At 32.3% G+C, this 19666-nt stretch overlaps 2 protein-coding genes across 3 annotated transcripts; one reads left to right on the top strand and one right to left on the bottom strand.

The window, feature by feature from the left end:
• Window positions 1-266: 266 nt before the first annotated feature.
• LOC111372971 (subtilisin-like protease SBT1.2) lies at window positions 267-3020 on the bottom strand. Its single transcript, XM_022995414.1, has 2 exons — window positions 2259-3020; window positions 267-2173 (listed from the first exon to the last, which is right to left on the bottom strand). The coding sequence occupies exons 1-2, from the start codon at window positions 3000-3002 to the stop codon at window positions 680-682; spliced, it is 2238 nt and encodes a 745-aa protein (XP_022851182.1). The 5' UTR covers window positions 3003-3020; the 3' UTR covers window positions 267-679.
• A 2026-nt stretch (window positions 3021-5046) lies between these two features.
• Window positions 5047-18077, top strand: LOC111372970 (copper chaperone for superoxide dismutase, chloroplastic/cytosolic-like). Of its 2 annotated transcripts, XM_022995413.1 has the most exons (7): window positions 5047-5446; window positions 5561-5587; window positions 6439-6511; window positions 6601-6735; window positions 7486-7539; window positions 17018-17181; window positions 17624-18077. In XM_022995413.1, exons 1-7 carry the CDS (start codon window positions 5183-5185, stop codon window positions 17885-17887), a joined length of 981 nt encoding a protein of 326 aa, XP_022851181.1. In that variant the 5' UTR covers window positions 5047-5182; the 3' UTR covers window positions 17888-18077. The 2 variants fall into 2 exon arrangements, with proteins under 2 accessions (XP_022851181.1, XP_022851180.1); XM_022995412.1 differs by lacking the exons at window positions 17018-17181; window positions 17624-18077 and adding an exon at window positions 8146-8607 and having other exon boundaries at window positions 5048-5446; window positions 7486-7703.
• The last annotated feature ends 1589 nt before the right edge of the window (window positions 18078-19666 follow it).

The raw sequence follows: 19666 nt of genomic DNA, 5'->3' as shown, positions 1-19666 counted from the left end.
CTAATAGTTACTTCTGAGTAACTTTAACTAGTTTTTATGCTTAGCCAAACATGCACTTCCATTAACTGATATCTGACATCAAATTGCTTCAGGATTATGGGAATTCGTTGACTCGAAGGAAGGTTGTTGTCAAATGATGCGCATGACAGCTATCAAACTTTGATTTTCTGCCATTTGGCAGATAAACACTGGATATTGACCAAGTACATAGAAAGTTTCAGAAATCATCATGCTCATTAGCGTGGATACATGGTTTTGATCCTCTATTAACGGTAAATCATTTCCTATACACCTAGATGCTAATCTAGCTGGGAAATTTTAAATAAGGAAATATACAGTTCAATGCAATCCTTTGATTCATTAATAAAATGTTGTATAGCAGAAGAATAACCTTGTTCTATATATAGTAATTATGTCTTTGGTCTCAGGTTCATTAGTTTACTGTCATTCAAGTTTTGCAATTGACATGAGCCAACTGGCAGTAGAATCTATTGAATATTTGGCTTAAGTAACCTTTATTCCGTTGATTGATTACCTTTTTGGTTCTCCTATTATGAAAAAGAAAGCAGAAATGTTGATGATTTCCGTAACATGCTCAAGAATTCTTGGAAGTTATATGATTGCAAAATCACAATTACCCATTTAAGTCAATAATTGCACCCTGATCCACATCCATAACTTAGACAAATTTAATAGATATTACACTCCTAACATTATATTTGTTGGATGCCCATTCCAAATACCCTTGAGCAAATGTGTTGTTCATCTTCTTGTTGCTGCTGCTGAATGTCACAGAATATGACAGTTTCTGGTTCACCTTTGTAAAATAAAGCCGGTTGGGTTTTACGATAATGCTGACTCCTCGTGGTGTAACAACCTTGACAGCATATGATGAATGTGGCTCACCAACATTCGTAACTGTCCTTGTGAAAGTTTGATATGGTCCAAGTGCAACAGAAAATGTTGGATAATTTAGCTGTCCTTCTGGAATTTTTGCTGTGCAATGGACTGATCTATGTGCAATTATCCCAACTTGTTCATCTGTATAGCCTAGGCCGCATAAGTACGGGATATAGTCGTCTGGTTCAATGTCATAAACGAGCCCAGGATCATTTGCCTTCGATGGATTAACGTGGCCAGAGCCAGTTGAGAGAGCATCAGCTGGTTGAAGAGTTTCATCAACTATTGCTGCCCCTTTAAGATTCAGCAGATCAGCTGATGTCATTATAGCAGATTTGATTGCAGCTGGAGACCAGTCTGGGTGCGAGCTTTTGAGCAATGCTGCAATCCCACTAAGGTGAGGGCACGACATTGACGTGCCTGAGTCAATGTTGAAGGTCAATTTCGTGTTCGTATTACCATCTAGAGCAAAAGGCCATGCTGCGAGGATGTTTACTCCCGGTCCAATGACATCGGGTTTTAGAATTCCGGGACTAGCTAAACTTGGGCCGCGAGAGGAAAATGAGGCGACTGCTGGAGCCAAAGGGTCTCCGATTATGGTCCCTTTGAATAAGAGTCCGGCCATAGGAGAATTTGTCGAATTTATATAGGCTTTGAACTTCAATCCAGCAGCATAATTCACATGTGCTGCAGGGAGGACATGAGCATCAGCTGAAGTGCTGAATCCATCAGATTCTTGATTTGCTAGTATCATTCCAGCCCCGCCTGCATTTTTCACTACCTGTCCTTTGTCCAATCTTGCGATACCTCCTCCCCTCTCACACATTACAATCTTTCCTTTGACATCAATACCTGCCAAGGATCCATTTGCACAAAATGCAGAGTCTTGTTTACCATTGGAACCAGCGTAAACAAGTGGCATCAGAGTAGAAGGGAAGTCCATCGGCTGGAAAACAGATTCACCATCAAAAGTTTCTCCATTTCCTAATTTTGCTGTGGCTCTGATGCTTCTGTCAATGTTGCTCGCTCCGACTGTAAGAATCCACGGGGCCTCATTTGACATAGTTTCCGTGAAAGGGCCAGAGTTTCCTGCTGCACAGCTTACGAATATCCCTTTCTGAATTGCTGCAAATGATGCTACTGCCGTGTTATCTTGGAAAAATGGCAGTGACTCCTGACCGATGGAGATAGAGAGTACATCAACGCCATCTTCTATGGCTGCATCAAGTCCAGCTAATATATCACTTTCAGGGCAGTCGGGGCCAAAACACACCTGGTACGTTACGACATTAAAGACGTTAAATCTTATTTATCATATTGTCGAGTCCTATTTTGTACTACGAGCCAAATATGCTCACCTTGTATATTGCCAGGTGAGCTTGAGGTGCCATTCCAACTGCAGTGCCATAAGCATTGCCAAGAACGCTAGCCCCACTGACAAATACACCCGCAGCGGTACTAGCTGTATGAGTCCCATGACCATCATCATCGAGTGGTGTCTCGTCATTTATTTTCGAGGCGCTAGCCGCAATGTTAAATGATCTTGCTCCGATTAGTTTGTTATTACACTCTGATGCCTTGAACTCACATTTCCCCTTCCATTTTGCTGGTGGAGGCGGCATCCCTTTGCTGCTAAATGAAGGATGGCTCGGGAAAATTCCGGTATCCAGCACTCCTATAATAACTCCCTTGCCAAAATTTGATTGTTTCCAAAATCCCGTTTCTTGGTGTAACCCTAGGAAACTAGGACTGTGTGTTGTCAGTGGATGCAACACTCTTTCTTGATGTGCTGAAATGAAGCCATCCTTTTGTTTCATGGCTTCGATTTCCTTTCTGGTCAGTCTTGCTGAGAAGCCGCTGATCACATTTTGGTACGAGTAAAGTAATCGCTCCTGGTCGTGATCAGAGTCGGCAAAGGTACTGGGAAGAAATGATTTATGATAGTTTTTCGTGTCATCTGATAGGGCGAAAATGTGACCACCTGATTTTTTCACATGGACAATGTATGTTTTTAACTCACTAGATGGAAATGCATTGACATTGGAAAGCTCAGGGAGGGAAATAAAGAGGAAAATAAGAGGAAAAAATTTAAAAACTTCCATTGAAGTTAAATGTGGAGTTTTGTGTACTGGTAACTGGTTGATGAACCTATATATATAAGGTCAGGACATGCCTAAAGAAGGCATGGCCGGCAAATTGTTGGTAAAATCATTTGCATCAGGACAAACTTTCAAAAACTACCTTTTTTAAACTGGTCAAAATCGAACTCAACCTGATCAAAACCAATCGCAGGTTTCACCGTGAGCTTCCTTTCATCTTAAACTCCATTACTCAATCCGGCGAGGTTGGTACGAAGAGGTAATATTCTATATGCTCTTTAGGCGGCAGTTTACCCATATACTAGTGGATTTGAATGAAGTTTTTGCATGCATTTTACTAAAGGACAAATAGGTTATTTTTCGAAATTGCAGTCCTCGTTTGGTATAGGATGGATGTCCATTGGCCCTTTCAAAATAATCTCTTGCAAATCGCTGCAGCGGGTGGATCTACGAGCTCAAGATCCAACCCAACACAATGTCGAGTGAGCCTCTAAAGCGCCCCCAATGCATTCAACCATCCCAACAGCATTTAGTTAACCCACAAATTCTAATACGATTAGTTGATGATCTAAGGAGTCTGTGTAAAAGAAAGTTTTCTTCATTTTCTTCAAATGTGGGTCATTTTTAAATATTTTTGAAAAATCCCAACACGACGAGAGTGCTGAAAGCTCACTTGACATAGAGTATATAGAAAGAAAACAATGTTGAAAATATGTCCTCAAGCTTCTTGATCTTATTTTCATCTATCTGATTCCACAAAGGGGAAAAGACAGCTGAAAGGTTTAAAGAGGTTATTTGGGTATAACCTGTCCAAACAGGACAAGTATATACAAAAACGTTTTACATCAACCATAGATACTTAAAACATTTGACTTGGTCACACTCCCAAAACTAAGATGCTATTTTAAAACTTTTGTTTTGTCCATTGTTTCTGAAGACTGGATCAATTTGGTGGGTTAGAAAAAGTGATGGGTCCTGAGATTGGTTCAAAATAATTGTTAGAGTTCAATTATGACATACCATATTTTGAATATTCTTCATGGTACACAGTACAATATTGGCATTATTTATTTATTTATTTATTGAAAAATAATTGAAAAAATCATTTTTTCAGCACGACCAAAAGCATTGCCTTGTTTCATAAAAATAAAACCAAGAAGAAGAAAATAGGCAAAATTCCAGCTGCGGTCCCCAACATTTGCTAACTGTGAAGATAAATTCCTGACCTTCCTCTTGTGACAGGCGTCATCTACCGTCGATAGGAAAACATCATTTTGGCCTTAAATCAACATGCCACACATACATGTAATGTCTCTTAAAATAGAAACTATCCAAAGTAATTGGTATATGATGACTCGTGTGGCTTTTGGGATTTGAAAATAGAGTATTGTGCTATGAACGTTTATAGCCTTATAAGTAATAAAGTAGTTTTACAAAAGGTTACTTAGGGAAGGTATTTACAAAAAAAAAAAAAAAAAAATTGTTTAACATTTTTACCCTTAGGGGATATGTCGCTTGTTGACTTAACAACTTAAAAAGCATTTTTCGATCAGTTGGGAGTGATGCACACACTATTGTATAAGTTGGGGACCTAGGTGCCACCATCGGAAGGTTGGGGACCCCAACTGAAATTTACCCAAAAATGAAAAGGAATCGCCAATAGAACAATACTGAGGTTAGGTGTCTCTATTGCAACTTTATAATGTTTTTTCAATTGTCATTGAATTTAAAACCTATCGAGTTGCTATTAAACATATCAAATTATTATCTCATTTGTTTGTTTAGGATTTAGGGTCTCATTATTTAAAAATTTTATTTTATTTTTTAAAAAAATTACTTTTAACCACACATTTTTTTAATAAAATAATTTTATATATAAATTCAAAATTTTTCCTTACTTTTAAATTTTTTTTTTTTAAAAATCACTATTTTAATATCTACTTTGTAAAAAAATAGAATTCAAATAAATTCTAATGAGATGATGAATAAAATTATTTGACTTGAAAATATTTGAGAAATTCAGTGGTTACAAGAATATTTATCCGCAATACTACGTACCAACCCCATCGACGCTGATAAGAGAGAGAGAGTAGTAAATTCTAGAATGTGATGCTTCGAGAGTCAAGATTATTGAACATAGACTCTTTTAATGAAATGAAAAAATATTGAAATAAGGAAAGGAAATGGCATTTTTGAGGGCTGTGGTGACATCAAAAACTGCTATCGCTGCTGCAATTCCAGCAGCCTTTGCACTTTCTTCCCTCTCCTCGTCCTCCTCCTCTTCTTCTTCTTTGAATTTTCCGCAAAGGTTTTCTAAAAACTTATCTGTTCATCTCTCTACGACTCATAGCCCAGAAAAATTGTGCCTTGTCAACAGTCTTGGGAACCTAGCACTGGCTTCTGTTCAAATGGACGCTCCTCTATCGAATCAGAACCCACCTGCCCAGGTAAAAAAAAAAAAAAAAAATTGTTTGTTTTCACCAATTTCTTCCCCCATTTTGTTTATGTTTTCTTCAGAAAGTAAAGCTTTTATTGGTGTTTTTCTTGATTTTGATTCGCAGAACGGTGCAGTTTTGCCAGAATTACTGGTGAGTACGTATGATTAAATTGCTCATTATCTTTAGTTAAAGTTTGATTATGATTTTTATGCATGCCATATGAAGTGAAATTTGAAATGCTGATTTTTTATTTTTCTCTTTTTGAACCCTTTTGGCAATTTCTAGTGTTAATGAAAAATATATTTGATTTTTTAGGGTTTTCCTGTCTAATTGAATTTATTCAGTCAGTTGAATTGATCCCTTGAATTATTTATATGACTTTGGAGTTCTGGGACTATTTTTTGGCTGCTTGCCCATGAGTGTATAATAATTATGACATAATGGATTTCTTCACAATTTATTTTGAAAACTTGTCCTTATCTTTTTTGGGTGGTGATAAATTTTCTTCTTATGAAGCACCCTGTCTGTTGCGTCCCTTGGGTCGAATTCGTTCTTTGTCAAAGATATGAAAAGTGCACAATTTTTCAGATAGTGGAATAATTCTGTTTTATTTTCTAGCTCCATCATGCATTCTTTATAAAATATAAGTTTGCATCAATTATTAAGTTGTTGAAACTATTTAATAGAGTTTCATTTAGGCATGTTGATGTGCATGTATTGTTGTTCTGTCTTGTATATGTATGTTAATGCTGTATAGTCCTTTTGCATTGTATAGAACGAGTTTCTTCAGTTTGGATGATATTCATTTCTTTTCATAATATGCACTCTCTTTATTTCTTTTCTTTCTTTTTGGCTGAGTGTTGATGTGGGGAATAGGACAAGATGGGCATGAGAAGCTCATTGTGAACTGTTATAAAGGAAATTATTGGCCTGTAAATCAACTTGTGCCTTTAGGAATAAATCATCACAGATATCTGACTTTTTGTGTCATCATTGTGCAGACGGAATTTATGGTGGATATGAAGTGTGAGGGCTGTGTTAATTCCGTCAAGAATAAATTACAAACTCTTGATGGTAAGGGAGTGGAAAAACCTAATGACTTTCTTGTTTCTTTCTTTCTATTTTCCTGTTACTATAAATATCTGTTTGTCTTTACTTTTTAGGTGTTAAAAATGTGGATGTGGACTTGAGCAATCAAGTTGTGAGGGTTCAAGGAACTTCACCAGTGAAGATTTTAACTGAAGCATTGGAGCAGACTGGTCGAAAAGCCCGGTTAATCGGACAAGGGGTGCCTGAAGGTAAGCTAGGATGTCATGTTTCGGCTCTATTGTTTTAATCTCAACGATCTTCCCTTTCTTGATTTATCTCCTTCATAGACTCGTTCGTAACTTGAAAGTGCAAAGGACAAGATGTCCAAAAGATGAATCCAGCAGAAACAAGGATGCTAAGAGTTGGATATGTTACTTTTTCTATCTTTTTAAGTAAATAAAGTTGCTTATTTGTAAGTAATTCTTCCCTTATTTATTCTTAACTTCTACCAATAAAAAAACCTATGTATTTCAAAATTACCGTGTGAACTTTTTAAGCTTAGCTAATGCTCTGAGATGGATAGATGGACACAATAAAATGGATGAAATAAGAAATGAAAATGTAGACCAAATGGAGCACTGATCGATACATAAAATTAATGGGTCGATGGTTTAAGTTGTTGGGACATGGTCTACATAACCCTAAAGAGCAAAGTGATGGGAACGTTAATGTTTTAATTGTTTCGAATCTTCAAGTTGATCTAGCAATGAACCAAATAGGGACAAAAATGGGTTAGATTATTCAGAACAATGCTTAGTTTGCTGCTGCTGTTGTGGGCTTGTTCATAAGTTTTGAAAGAACAAGAACTGTTGCGCAGAGAGGTCCAATGTTGTCATTACTTATGCAATTCATTTTGGTCTTCTCCAGTGGTTGCTTCACTATCTTGAACTCGTATAAATTTTACTTGGCGTTAAATTTTTTAGTTACAAGAGTATTGACAGTTTGATGCGTGACTGCAGATTTCCTTATTTCTGCTGCTGTCGCTGAATTTAAAGGACCTTCTATTTTTGGAGTTGTTCGCTTAGCTCAAGTTAACATGGAATTGGCTAGAATTGAAGCGAACTTCAGTGGTTTGCCGCCTGGAAAACATGGTTGGTCCATCAATGAATTCGGGGATTTGACGCAGGGTGCAGCAAGTACCGGGAAAGTGTTCAACCCGATGTGCGATGCAGAAGAGGTTTGTATAGTTGTAACTTGTACACGCAGTTCCAGCTCTCGTCTTTATTTATTCTGTTTTCTTTTTTCTTGCTTCATTTTTTGCAATTCTTTTTGAATCAAAAAAAATAATTCTTCCAATTCTCTTTCCTTTCCCATCTTTCAAAATACGGATGGGAAAGATGCATCAATCTTACATATTTACACTGTTAACGTCTCCCTTGCAAGTCGGGTAATGTTAAGAAAGGCTTCCTACCTCTCATTACTCTGGCTCAAGTGTTGTTTTTTTCCCGTTTCTATTTCGCGTGCCAAGTGCCAAATGATCATCGGTGTCCACTATCTATCTAGCAATGAACCGAAGAGAGGGGAGAGAGATTCAGATAACCGACCCTAAATTTATTGAGAACAACTTCTTGTGATTCTTATTTTTGTGCATCTGCTAATCTATATCTCGGATTTCTCAGCCGGTTGGTGACCTGGGAACACTAGACGCGGATGAGAAAGGCGAGGCTTTCTTCTCCGGCGTGAAAGAAAAGCTGAGAGTTGCTGATCTGATCGGACGATCAATAGCGGTGTATGGAACTGAGGATAAATCAGATGAAGGTCTCGCTGCTGCTGTGATAGCTAGAAGTGCTGGAGTTGGTGAGAACTACAAAAAGCTTTGCACTTGTGATGGCACTACCATCTGGGAAGCAACCAATGCAGATTTCGTCAGCAGTAAAGTTTAATATTATGATCTGTTTGTAGATTTGTCTCCTGATGTTGTGCCTTTCAAACGTTGTAAGCTCTAGAAACATAATAATCGCTTAAGAACAATAACAAGTGAAATACTATATGTTGAACAAAATTCTGCTATTGTTTCGAATGGTTGTTAAAACTTGGATTTTACAATTCTATGATTTTGAAAGGATTTGATGATTTTGTTTCGTTCTAATATTTTGGACCTTTAGAATCTTACGATGGTTCTAATGATTTTGGCGGTTACAACTATCTTCTATTATGTTATCGTATGGATTTTTCCGCTTGTTCAAAATATATTTATTAAAAAATTAAGTTGGGTATGGAAATTAAAATTAACATTTCAAATCTACATCTACACAATACATTAAAAATGGAGATGGTGAAGAAACTTTTAAATATCAAATTCACTCTTATATATTTAACTATATGTTCAATATATCCTCAACATTGGAAAAAAGTGGGGATGGTGGAAAAATTTTAAATACCTAATTTGCCTCTACATATTTAACTATATATGTCCACTACATTCTCATAATTGGAATACCAACTTAATTAATATTTATCATTTGGTTTAAAATTAATATAATATAATAATATAAGGAGTGGAATATTTAATTGATATTTATCATTTTGGATTGGAATTAATATAAGAGGTGAAACTAACATTCAATTTTATTAAAAAAAAAAAAAAAAAAAAGAAGGGAGATGAAGACAAAAAGAAATCAGTGACTACCAATTTGTTCTTACAATTTTTATTTTTATCCACAAAACCCTTATTAATTTTCATGATTTACATTATAATTCATGCAATGCGTTTTTATTTTTCATCAACAGAGAAATTTTTAATTTTCATGCTTTACAGTATAATTCATCCATTAAATTATTATTTAATTGAGGTTACAAATATTTTAAATGTTGCATTAATATATTAATGAGGACATTCAACGAATTAAAAAGAAATTACACACGAAAATTCAATGACTAACATTCAATTGATTTTTTTTCTTTTACAATTTTTAATTTTCATCAACAAAGCCCTTATTACCAATTTAATTAATATTTATCATTTGATTTAGAATTAATATAAGTTGTGAAATATTTAATTGATATTTATCATTTGATTGGAATTAATATAAGGATTGAAACTTGCATTCAATTATTGAAAAAAAAAATCAACGAAAATCTAGTAAATTTTCATTCAATTGAGTATTTTGTTCTTACAATTTTTATTTTCCATCAACAAAGCAATTTTTTATTTTTTATCAACAAAACCCTTATTAATTTTCATGAATTATATTATAATTCATCCATTGAGTTTTTATTTTCATTAACAAAGCATTTTTTATTTTTCAACAAAGCCCTTATTAATTTTCATAATTTACATTATAATCCATTCATTAGGTTATTATTTAATTGAGTTTGCTTAAACGTGATCAACAATTAGGAGGGAAAGAATTGATGATTGAAGAAATTATTCCAATTTTGCTACAAGTACAGAAATATTTTAACAGAATTCTTACAGAAAAACACTTGGTTATTTTTTATTGGTTTTTAACACAATAAACATAAAAAAAAAGCATCATACAGATGCTGCTAACGCAGCACCTATATCATTTCTGTTAATAATTCCATGTACCTATGGAATTATTCAAATTGTCCATCAATTTTAGAAACTTTACTAATTACTCTTAATAGGAGTTACTTACACTTCTCATATTTGTATTTACACACTAAATAAAAGCTTTGCATCTCAAATACACATTTTCACTAAATCTAATTTTTTGAACATCAAAAAAAATTAATATTATGTGTTCTAAAAAATAATTAATATAGTATTGGATATTTATTATTGCGTGTTCATTTTTGTATAAGCATAAAAATGATGGTAATCTTGTTACTTATTAGATATAAATATATAAAGAAAAGAAAACATTTTTACTCCTATACATTTAAATGGGAATTTTTATTCCTCCATTTGTATTAATCTCATTCAAAAGAAAATGAAAACTTTTGTTTAAGATTTTTCACTTCGATATCTATTTTGAAAGTAACTTTGGTTTATAATTTAAAATAAATGCTATGGATTAATATAACAAGCATGATTAATATGTAATTTTTTGTTTCTAAATATGTTTAGATAAGATACTTTTTGGTTTTTATTTTCTAGGTAAAAAGTTTATGGTACAGACAAAATGTGTAATTTTTTAATTTGAAAATTATTTACGTACATTTAGTTTACTTGTACGTAAATATTTTAAATTTAATCAAATGTACATCTTTTAATTTGATTTTTCTTCGTATCTTTTTGTACCACAGAATTGGTCAATGTCGCTGTATAGTTGAAAATAGGGGTCCAACCAAAGTCTAGCATAAATAAATCATTACATTTCATTTCAATTTATTCAACATTTTCACTTTATATACGTAATTTTTATATTCTTTAATAATTTAATTTTTTTTCTTTTAACATTATCAATTGCCTTACTTCAAAAATATAATGTATATCATTCATTCCGCACATAAGACGTGCAAAGCACATGCTTACTATTAGTATACATAAAAATATGGATAAAATGACCACGAATGATTGTGATATAGTTTCGATTAGGGTTCAGTTTTATCCAAAATTTATCGGTTGAAAATTTAATTTTATTATTGACAAGGTGAGGTATTTCATACATCTCTACATTATCTAGAGCCAAAGAAGGCTAGTAATTGTTAGTCGAATCAGGCACGGCAGTTGTTCCCATGCAAGCTCAAGAAAGCAACGCTTAACAATTAACTTTCCCCTAATCCTTTTCAACACTCTCCGCATGTAGCTAATGTTTTCCGGGTAGTAGGTGTGGGTAAAAAATTCAAAAAATCAAATTGATCAAATCAAACCGAGTTGGATCGGTTTGAATCAAAAAATGGGTTTAGTTCGGTTATTTTTAGAGGAGTGTATTCAATTGGGACTTTTGAAAATTTTGATGAAATTTTTTTTAAGTGATGACTTTTGTGGATTTCGTGGATCTTTTATAAATTTGTATGGAATTAGTGGAAGTTTTTCGTAGACTTCTATAGATTTTCATTTTAAAACTTTTATAGACTTTTGTGGAATTCAAAAGACTTTTGAAAACTTTCATTTGAAATAGAATTCACGTAGAACTGGTGTAAAATTCTCACATATAGGGTGTTAGTTCCCACAATTCACCTTCTTCTTCCCATATAATAAAAAAAATTTGAAAAAAAAAATAAATTTAAGATCTTAATTAAATAAATAATAATCAAAATTATATATGATTCAATATTATTAGTATAGTAACTTTTAAAAATAAATAAAAATCAATATATTTAAATTTAATTATAATTTTTCATATAAACTTTTATAATTTAATTAAAAAATAGATATTTTTCACAAAAAAAAAAATGAATGAAAGAAGAAAAAAAAAGTTTCAATAATCTAATTTAATTTTTCATAGAAAATAGAAATAAATAATGAGAGAGAGAGAGAGAGAAAAAGATAAATGAAATATAATCAATTAAAAAAATAAATTTTAACCATACATGTCCATAGAATGTTAAAGGAAAGAAAATTTTATTAATTTATTAATTTATTTATTTTTTTATGAAAGTCTCCCAAAATCTCGTAATTAATGATAGACAACTTTTAAAATCTTATATGAGTACTTTCTGCTTAAAAGTTAGTACTCCAAAGACTTTTATAAAACTCTCTAGAAGTCATTAGAATTTGAATACCTTAAGACTTATAGAGACTTTTAAAAAGTTTTAATTGAATATATCGTAACTTTTAAAAAAAAATTAAAAATCTTTAAAAGTCTCAATTGAATATATCGTGACTTTTAGAGAGTTTCAAAAAGTCTCAATTGAATACCCCTAAACTTTTTAAATCTCAAAAAGTCATTAAAAGTTTCAATTGAATACACTCCCCTTAATCATTAAAAAGTCGGGTTGATTGCGATTTAAGGAACTAACCCATCAATTAACCGACCAACTTGTTAATACATTTTTTTTAATTTCATATTTTAAACTTAAAAAGTAAAATAATAAAAACACAATTATAGTTCTTTCTCAAATAATTTGTTTACTGTTTACATTTCTTTTACCAAAGCTCCAAATTCCTAAAGAAAAGGAAAAGCAATGAGAAAAATTGTTTGTTGTAAACTTCAAATTGATATTGTAGCTTTACTTTTCATTTTCGCGTAATTGTTTGTTGGTGTATATATATAACAAGCATTTTTTTTAACCCAAAATAGGTTAGGTGATTTTTTTATAAATCAGACTAATGTTCAAATCAACTAAACTGATTTGATTTGGTTAGATTTCAACAGTTGAATTGGATCGAGTTGGGTTGATATTTACCCAAGCCAACCAAGTTGGATTCAATTTTTGTTTAGACTTAAAAATCAACCCAACTCGAATCATGTCTAGACCTACCGAACAACACTTCATACAAGGTAATACAAATCATTTTTTAGATAAAATAGAAGAAAAAATGTCATATTACTTAATATTTAGCATAAAGTAAGGTAAGGTCACAAGTGATTCATAAAGTGAATTTGTGGGGTGGACACTTATAAAGTGGGACCATAAGAATATCTTCAAGAAACTATTTTAAATAAAAATGCTCTGTATTATAAAGAATTATTGCTTAAAAAAAAGCCCAAAAAATTTCTATTTAACTTTTTAAAAATAAAGAGTGCGTTGGACTATTCAATTTTAAAGAGCCAAACTATTATATATTCTTAATGTACAATTATTGTATTTGAAAATTCACAAATTTTAATTCTCTACTTCTTAAACTATTCAAAGTACATTTAGCACTTGTTTGAACCTCATTTTATGTTAAAAAGCTTTGTAATAGTGATATTTTAGAGAATGCATGGTTAAAGATAGATAAAAATTTTGAATTTACGTGCAAAATATTTTATTTAAAAAATGTGGTTGAAAATGAATTTAGAGAAAAATAAGTTTTTGAATAATGAGGTTCAGACAATGGCTTAAACTGATTGGTCATTGACATATAAAAATGAATAATTGCACATACAGTTCCAATTTTTTCATTTTTTCGTGAACTTTGTTTGAATCTTCTATTTGTGCCACTCATAATCCTAAATCTTTAATTTACTCACCTCCATTTTAATGTGATTTTCGAAGAAAATGTATTTTGTAATAATAATTTTTTAAAGAATGTGGTAAAAGATAAGGAATTTTTTTTTTAATTTTGAATTTATGTGTAATAATATCTTATGAAAGAATGTGTACTTAAAAATAAGTTTTGAGAAAATGTATTTTGAAAATAACGCAGCCAAAACAGGGACTAAATAATTAAATAACCCTCCCCCCGAAGTACAAACCTTGTTTGGGCTCCATTTTAATTTGATTCTCGGGGAAAATGTGTTTGGAATAATAATTTTATAAAAAATGTGTGGTTAAAATATAATGAATTTTTTTTGAGTTTATGTGTAATAATATTTTATGAAATAATGTGCACTTAAAAATGAGTTTTGAGAAAATGTATTTTCAAAATAATGGAGTCAAAATAGGGACTAAATAATTAAATTAACCTCTCTGGATCGCTGGAAGACGACAAAAATACAAATCAGCACATGTACAGAATGTCTGTTTTTCAAGTGTAGAATAATTCTTAGGACTAAGCTACATGACCCGCACTTGATGACTGCGAGGATGACTGCATACACTCATACATGGAGTTGGTATTTTTTTAATCACTTGGGACCAATCTCGGCATGTGAGGGTACGATCATCCATTGAGTCAACCATGAGTTCGTTTGGCATTTTCCTAGTTCTTATTTCTTAATTCAACGCGTTGACCTCCACTAACATCATGCGCTGTCACTTCATTTTTGAGTTATGCTTCAGAACTCGGGATAAAATCCCGGGTTCCGTTCCAAGGTCGAGTGCTGGATCTTCACACATGCCGGCCCGCCGCTTTTACATCGGGGGGGTGAGGTGCTGCCACCTCGGCCCCTGGACGGAATCCCAGGCGCACCTCGCCCCTGGACGGAATCCCAGGATCTTTGGCATTTTTCTTCATTTTTTTGTCCGGCGCATGAAAATAAGTACCCTACTGTATAAACGAAATTGGCTATGGTGGATATTTGGTAGATTAAGATAGACATCAGTTGACACTCGTTGATTAACTCTCACCTAATTTAAACCAACTGAACCAAATTCATCCATCTCTATCGCGCGCTGGCGATCGCCACCCACCCACCTCCCCCACCAGCGCCAATGCAAATTAGGCATTTCGGTCAAGCATTAATCAATCAAATGTTTCAAAACTACGTAGGCCAGATTAGAGATTCGGACATTGACAAATGACAGCCGACCAGAGATCTTAAAACGCGGTATCCCAAGAGCAGATCTGTGGCAGTCAAGATTGAAGATATAGGCATAACGCCATTCCCACAAAAAATTAAGTTATTAAAAGAACAAAGAAAACTCTTAACTTATAAGAAGTATTTTGCTGAACGAAATCAATTTTTTTTAATAACAATAAAGGATTTTCTTAACAAATTGAGTAGCAAATGTTAAAAGGGAATTGATGTGTTTTCTAAATTTTCCGTGCAACTTCTGGATAACAATATGGATTTCCAGCTGAAATGGTCCGCCGAATGGACTATCCTGACCAAAGAGGAGAGAGAGAGATTAGGGATATGACGCATGCAAAGAACATGCCGTCAAGTTTCCGTATGACGTCTAAGCAAGTTTCTGGTAACTGGTAAGGTCCATTTCTTGCCGCAAATTTGCGGTGGCTCTTGTGGCGGTCACTGCAGCGCCCTGTGCGTGGCTGGGTTGCGATCTTCTGGAGGTGGGTGAATTTTGGCTCGTTTGGTTGGGGTTAGATGAGGAAAGGTTTGGGTGGGTATGGGGTGGGAAGAAGAAGATGAACTGTTTTATCTGTTTTGTTTTATATTTTTTTGTTTTATTTAATATGAAATATCTAAAGTTAGCATTCTCGATTGTACTACATATATATCATTACTTATAGACTGATCTACAAATATATGATGTAATGAGATATGATAGAATTAAAATCTTTTCAACTAAAATAAAAAAAAAGCGAGAGAAAACATTCTCACCTTTTGACACCTCGTCAATCTATAAAACTTTCTATAATTGCTTAAATATGAGTAACATTATTTTATAAAATAATGCTACTTATACATAAGAAATTATATAATGATTTACATACATACGATGTGTTCAAAAGAAAGTGAGAATATTTTTTTTTTTTGGTTAGTTAAAGAAATTTTGACATAATCATATCTCATCACATCGTATGTATGTAAACTATTATGTAAATTATTATGCATAACACAACCGTATATTATGATACTCATTTTAAAGTTGATCAAATTGGTTAGAGTCAAGTTTTTTTATCAACTAAATTTGACGGATTATGTGAGTTTATGCTTGTGTTGCGAATAAACTAAAAGTTTGAGTTTGTAGTTGGCACAAATGAAATGTTCAAGTTGAGTTTGCGAAAAATTGAAAAGTTTGGGACCACGTTGCAATTATCCCTATAAAAATATATGTTAAATAATATATGAGGAGAAAAAGGTAAAATGAAAAGTCAAAATTATTGGAGTGTAAAATTTTTTTGACTCCCTAACCTTAAATAGGCTCTTTATAATGCATAAGATCTTACAAACTTCATATCATTCTTTGCATGCTATTTTTGACTAAATTATTGGATTAGAGTGAATATATATATATATGATCATGTTTGAGCCACATTAATATAAAAATGAGAATGAAAAATATAATCGTTACGAGCTCTACACAAGAGATTGATTTTTCAAATATGATGATTTGATGTGATAAATAATAGTCACATTTTTCATTTTAATGAGTAAATAATGAGAAACAAACAGGCCATATATATATTCTTTCAATAGCCCAAAGTTTCGGTTCAATTCCTAATTTATTCTTTATAAAACCGTGCCAGAAGCTTTGATGCCCAGTCCAAGAGGTTCAATTTCCTCCTAATATTGTTTGTTGAAAAAATAAAGAAAAATACTTATTATACATTATCATTTATATAATTTTTTTGGTTTAAGCTTCTTGGACAGGGAATTGGGACAGGGAATCAGCTACCCCTCCAATAGGGGGGCGCCACATGCCCCCTGTCCCAATTCTCAGTCCCCCTAACATATCTCAATTTTTTTCAGATTGATGAGGTGTTAAAAAAATTTTCTTTTATTATTTAATTGATGAGATTCTGATTCAATCAAATATTATCACATTATTTGTTGATAAATAAATCCGTAGAAGTTGTGAATGAGAAAGGTAAAAGTGTCGTCATTTAGATGACATGTTTTCGGTAGTTGCTCTTGGTGACGTATAAAACTGCCATAGCCGCTGCAATTCAAGTTAGCTTTGCACTTCATCTTTTTCTCTGAAACCTTATTTGTTCGTATTTATCCGATTCTTGCAATTCCATCCCTGGCTTCTGTTCAAATGGATCCTCCATCATCGAATCAGAAATCACAAGCCCAGGTAAAAAAATGTCTTTTTCACCATTTTTTGTTCCCATTTTGTTTATGTTTGTTCATTCTATTTTTGGAGTTGTTCGCTTAGCTCAAGTTAACATGGAATTGGCTAGAATTGAAGCGAACTTCAGTGGTTTGCCGCCTGGAAAACATGGTTGGTCCATCAATGAATTCGGGGATTTGACGCAGGGTGCAGCAAGTACCGGGAAAGTGTTCAACCCGATGTGCGATGCAGAAGAGGTTTGTATAGTTGTAACTTGTACACGCAGTTCCAGCTCTCGTCTTTATTTATTCTGTTTTCTTTTTTCTTGCTTCATTTTTTGCAATTCTTTTTGAATCAAAAAAAATAATTCTTCCAATTCTCTTTCCTTTCCCATCTTTCAAAATACGGATGGGAAAGATGCATCAATCTTACATATTTACACTGTTAACGTCTCCCTTGCAAGTCGGGTAATGTTAAGAAAGGCTTCCTACCTCTCATTACTCTGGCTCAAGTGTTGTTTTTTTCCCGTTTCTATTTCGCGTGCCAAGTGCCAAATGATCATCGGTGTCCACTATCTATCTAGCAATGAACCGAAGAGAGGGGAGAGAGATTCAGATAACCGACCCTAAATTTATTGAGAACAACTTCTTGTGATTCTTATTTTTGTGCATCTGCTAATCTATATCTCGGATTTCTCAGCCGGTTGGTGACCTGGGAACACTAGACGCGGATGAGAAAGGCGAGGCTTTCTTCTCCGGCGTGAAAGAAAAGCTGAGAGTTGCTGATCTGATCGGACGATCAATAGCGGTGTATGGAACTGAGGATAAATCAGATGAAGGTCTCGCTGCTGCTGTGATAGCTAGAAGTGCTGGAGTTGGTGAGAACTACAAAAAGCTTTGCACTTGTGATGGCACTACCATCTGGGAAGCAACCAATGCAGATTTCGTCAGCAGTAAAGTTTAATATTATGATCTGTTTGTAGATTTGTCTCCTGATGTTGTGCCTTTCAAACGTTGTAAGCTCTAGAAACATAATAATCGCTTAAGAACAATAACAAGTTAAATACTATATGTTGAACAAAATTCTGCTATTGTTTCGAATGGTTGTTAAAACTTGGATTTTACAATTCTATGATTTTGAAAGGATTTGATGATTTTGTTTCGTTCTAATATTTTGGACCTTTAGAATCTTACGATGGTTCTAATGATTTTGGCGGTTACAACTATCTTCTATTATGTTATCATATGGATTTTTCCGCTTGTTCAAAATATATTTATTAAAAAATTAAGTTGGGTATGGAAATTAAAATTAACATTTCAAATCTACATCTACACAATACATTAAAAATTTTTCATGCTTTACAGTATAATTCATACATTAAATTATTATTTAATTGAGGTTACAAATATTTTAAATGTTGCATTAATATATTAATGAGGACATTCAACGAATAAAAAAGAAATTACACACGAAAATTCAATGACTAACATTCAATTGATTTTTTTTCTTCACAATTTTTAATTTTCATCAACAAAGCCTTTATTACCAATTTAATTAATATTTATCATTTGATTTAGAATTAATATAAGTTGTGAAATATTTAATTGATATTTATCATTTGATTGGAATTAATATAAGGATTGAAACTTGCATTCAATTATTAAAAAAAATAAAAAAAATCAACGAAAATCCAGTAACTTATCATTCAATTGAGTATTTTGTTCTTACAATTTTTATTTTCCATCAACAAAGCAATTTTTTATTTTTCATCAACAAAACCCTTATTAATTTTCATGAATTACATTATAATTCATCTATTGAGTTTTTATTTTCATTAACAAAGCATTTTTTATTTTTCAACAAAGCCCTTATTAATTTTCATAATTTACATTATAATCCATCCATTAGGTTATTATTTAATTGAGTTTGCTTAAATGTGATCAATAATTAGGAGGAAAAGAATTGATAATTGAAGAAATTATCCCAATTTTGCTACAAGTACAGAAATATTTTAATAGAATTCTTACAGAAAGACACTTGGTTATTTTTTATTGGTTTTTAACATAAAAAACATAAAAAAAAAAAGCACCATACAGATGCTGCCAACGCAACACCTATATCATTTCTGTTAATAATTCCCTATACCTATGGAATTATTCAAATTGTCCATCAATTTTAGAAACTTTACTAATTACTCATGATAGGAGTTACTTACACTTCTCATATTTGTATTTACACACTAAAAAAAGCTTTGCATCTCAAATACATATTTTCACTAAATCTAATTTTTTGAACATCAATAAAAATTAATATTATGTGTTCTAAAAAATAATTAATATAGTATTTGGTATTTATTATTGCGTGTTCATTTTTGTATAAGCATAAAAATGATGGTAATCTTGTTACTTATTAGATATAAATATATAAAGAAAAGAAAAACATTTTTATTCCTGTACATTTAAATGGGGAATTTTTATTCCTCCATTTGTATTAATCTTATTCAAAAGAAAATGAAAACTTTTGTTTAAGATTTTTCACTTCGATATCTATTTTGAAAGTAACTTTGGTTTATAATTTAAAATAAATGCTAGGATTAATACAACAAGCATGATTAATATGTAATTTTTTTGTTTCTAAATATGTTTAGATAAGATACTTTTTGGTTTTTATTTTCTAGGTAAAAAGTTTATGGTACAGACAAAATGTGTAATTTTTTAATTTGAAAATTATTTACATACATTT

Source organism: Olea europaea, unplaced genomic scaffold, assembly GCF_002742605.1.
Source record: "Olea europaea var. sylvestris unplaced genomic scaffold, O_europaea_v1 scaffold1057, whole genome shotgun sequence".
NCBI classification, from domain to species: domain Eukaryota; kingdom Viridiplantae; phylum Streptophyta; class Magnoliopsida; order Lamiales; family Oleaceae; genus Olea; species Olea europaea.
Note: the sequence above shows the minus strand (reverse complement) of the source record. Positions and strands in the feature narration are given on the sequence as shown.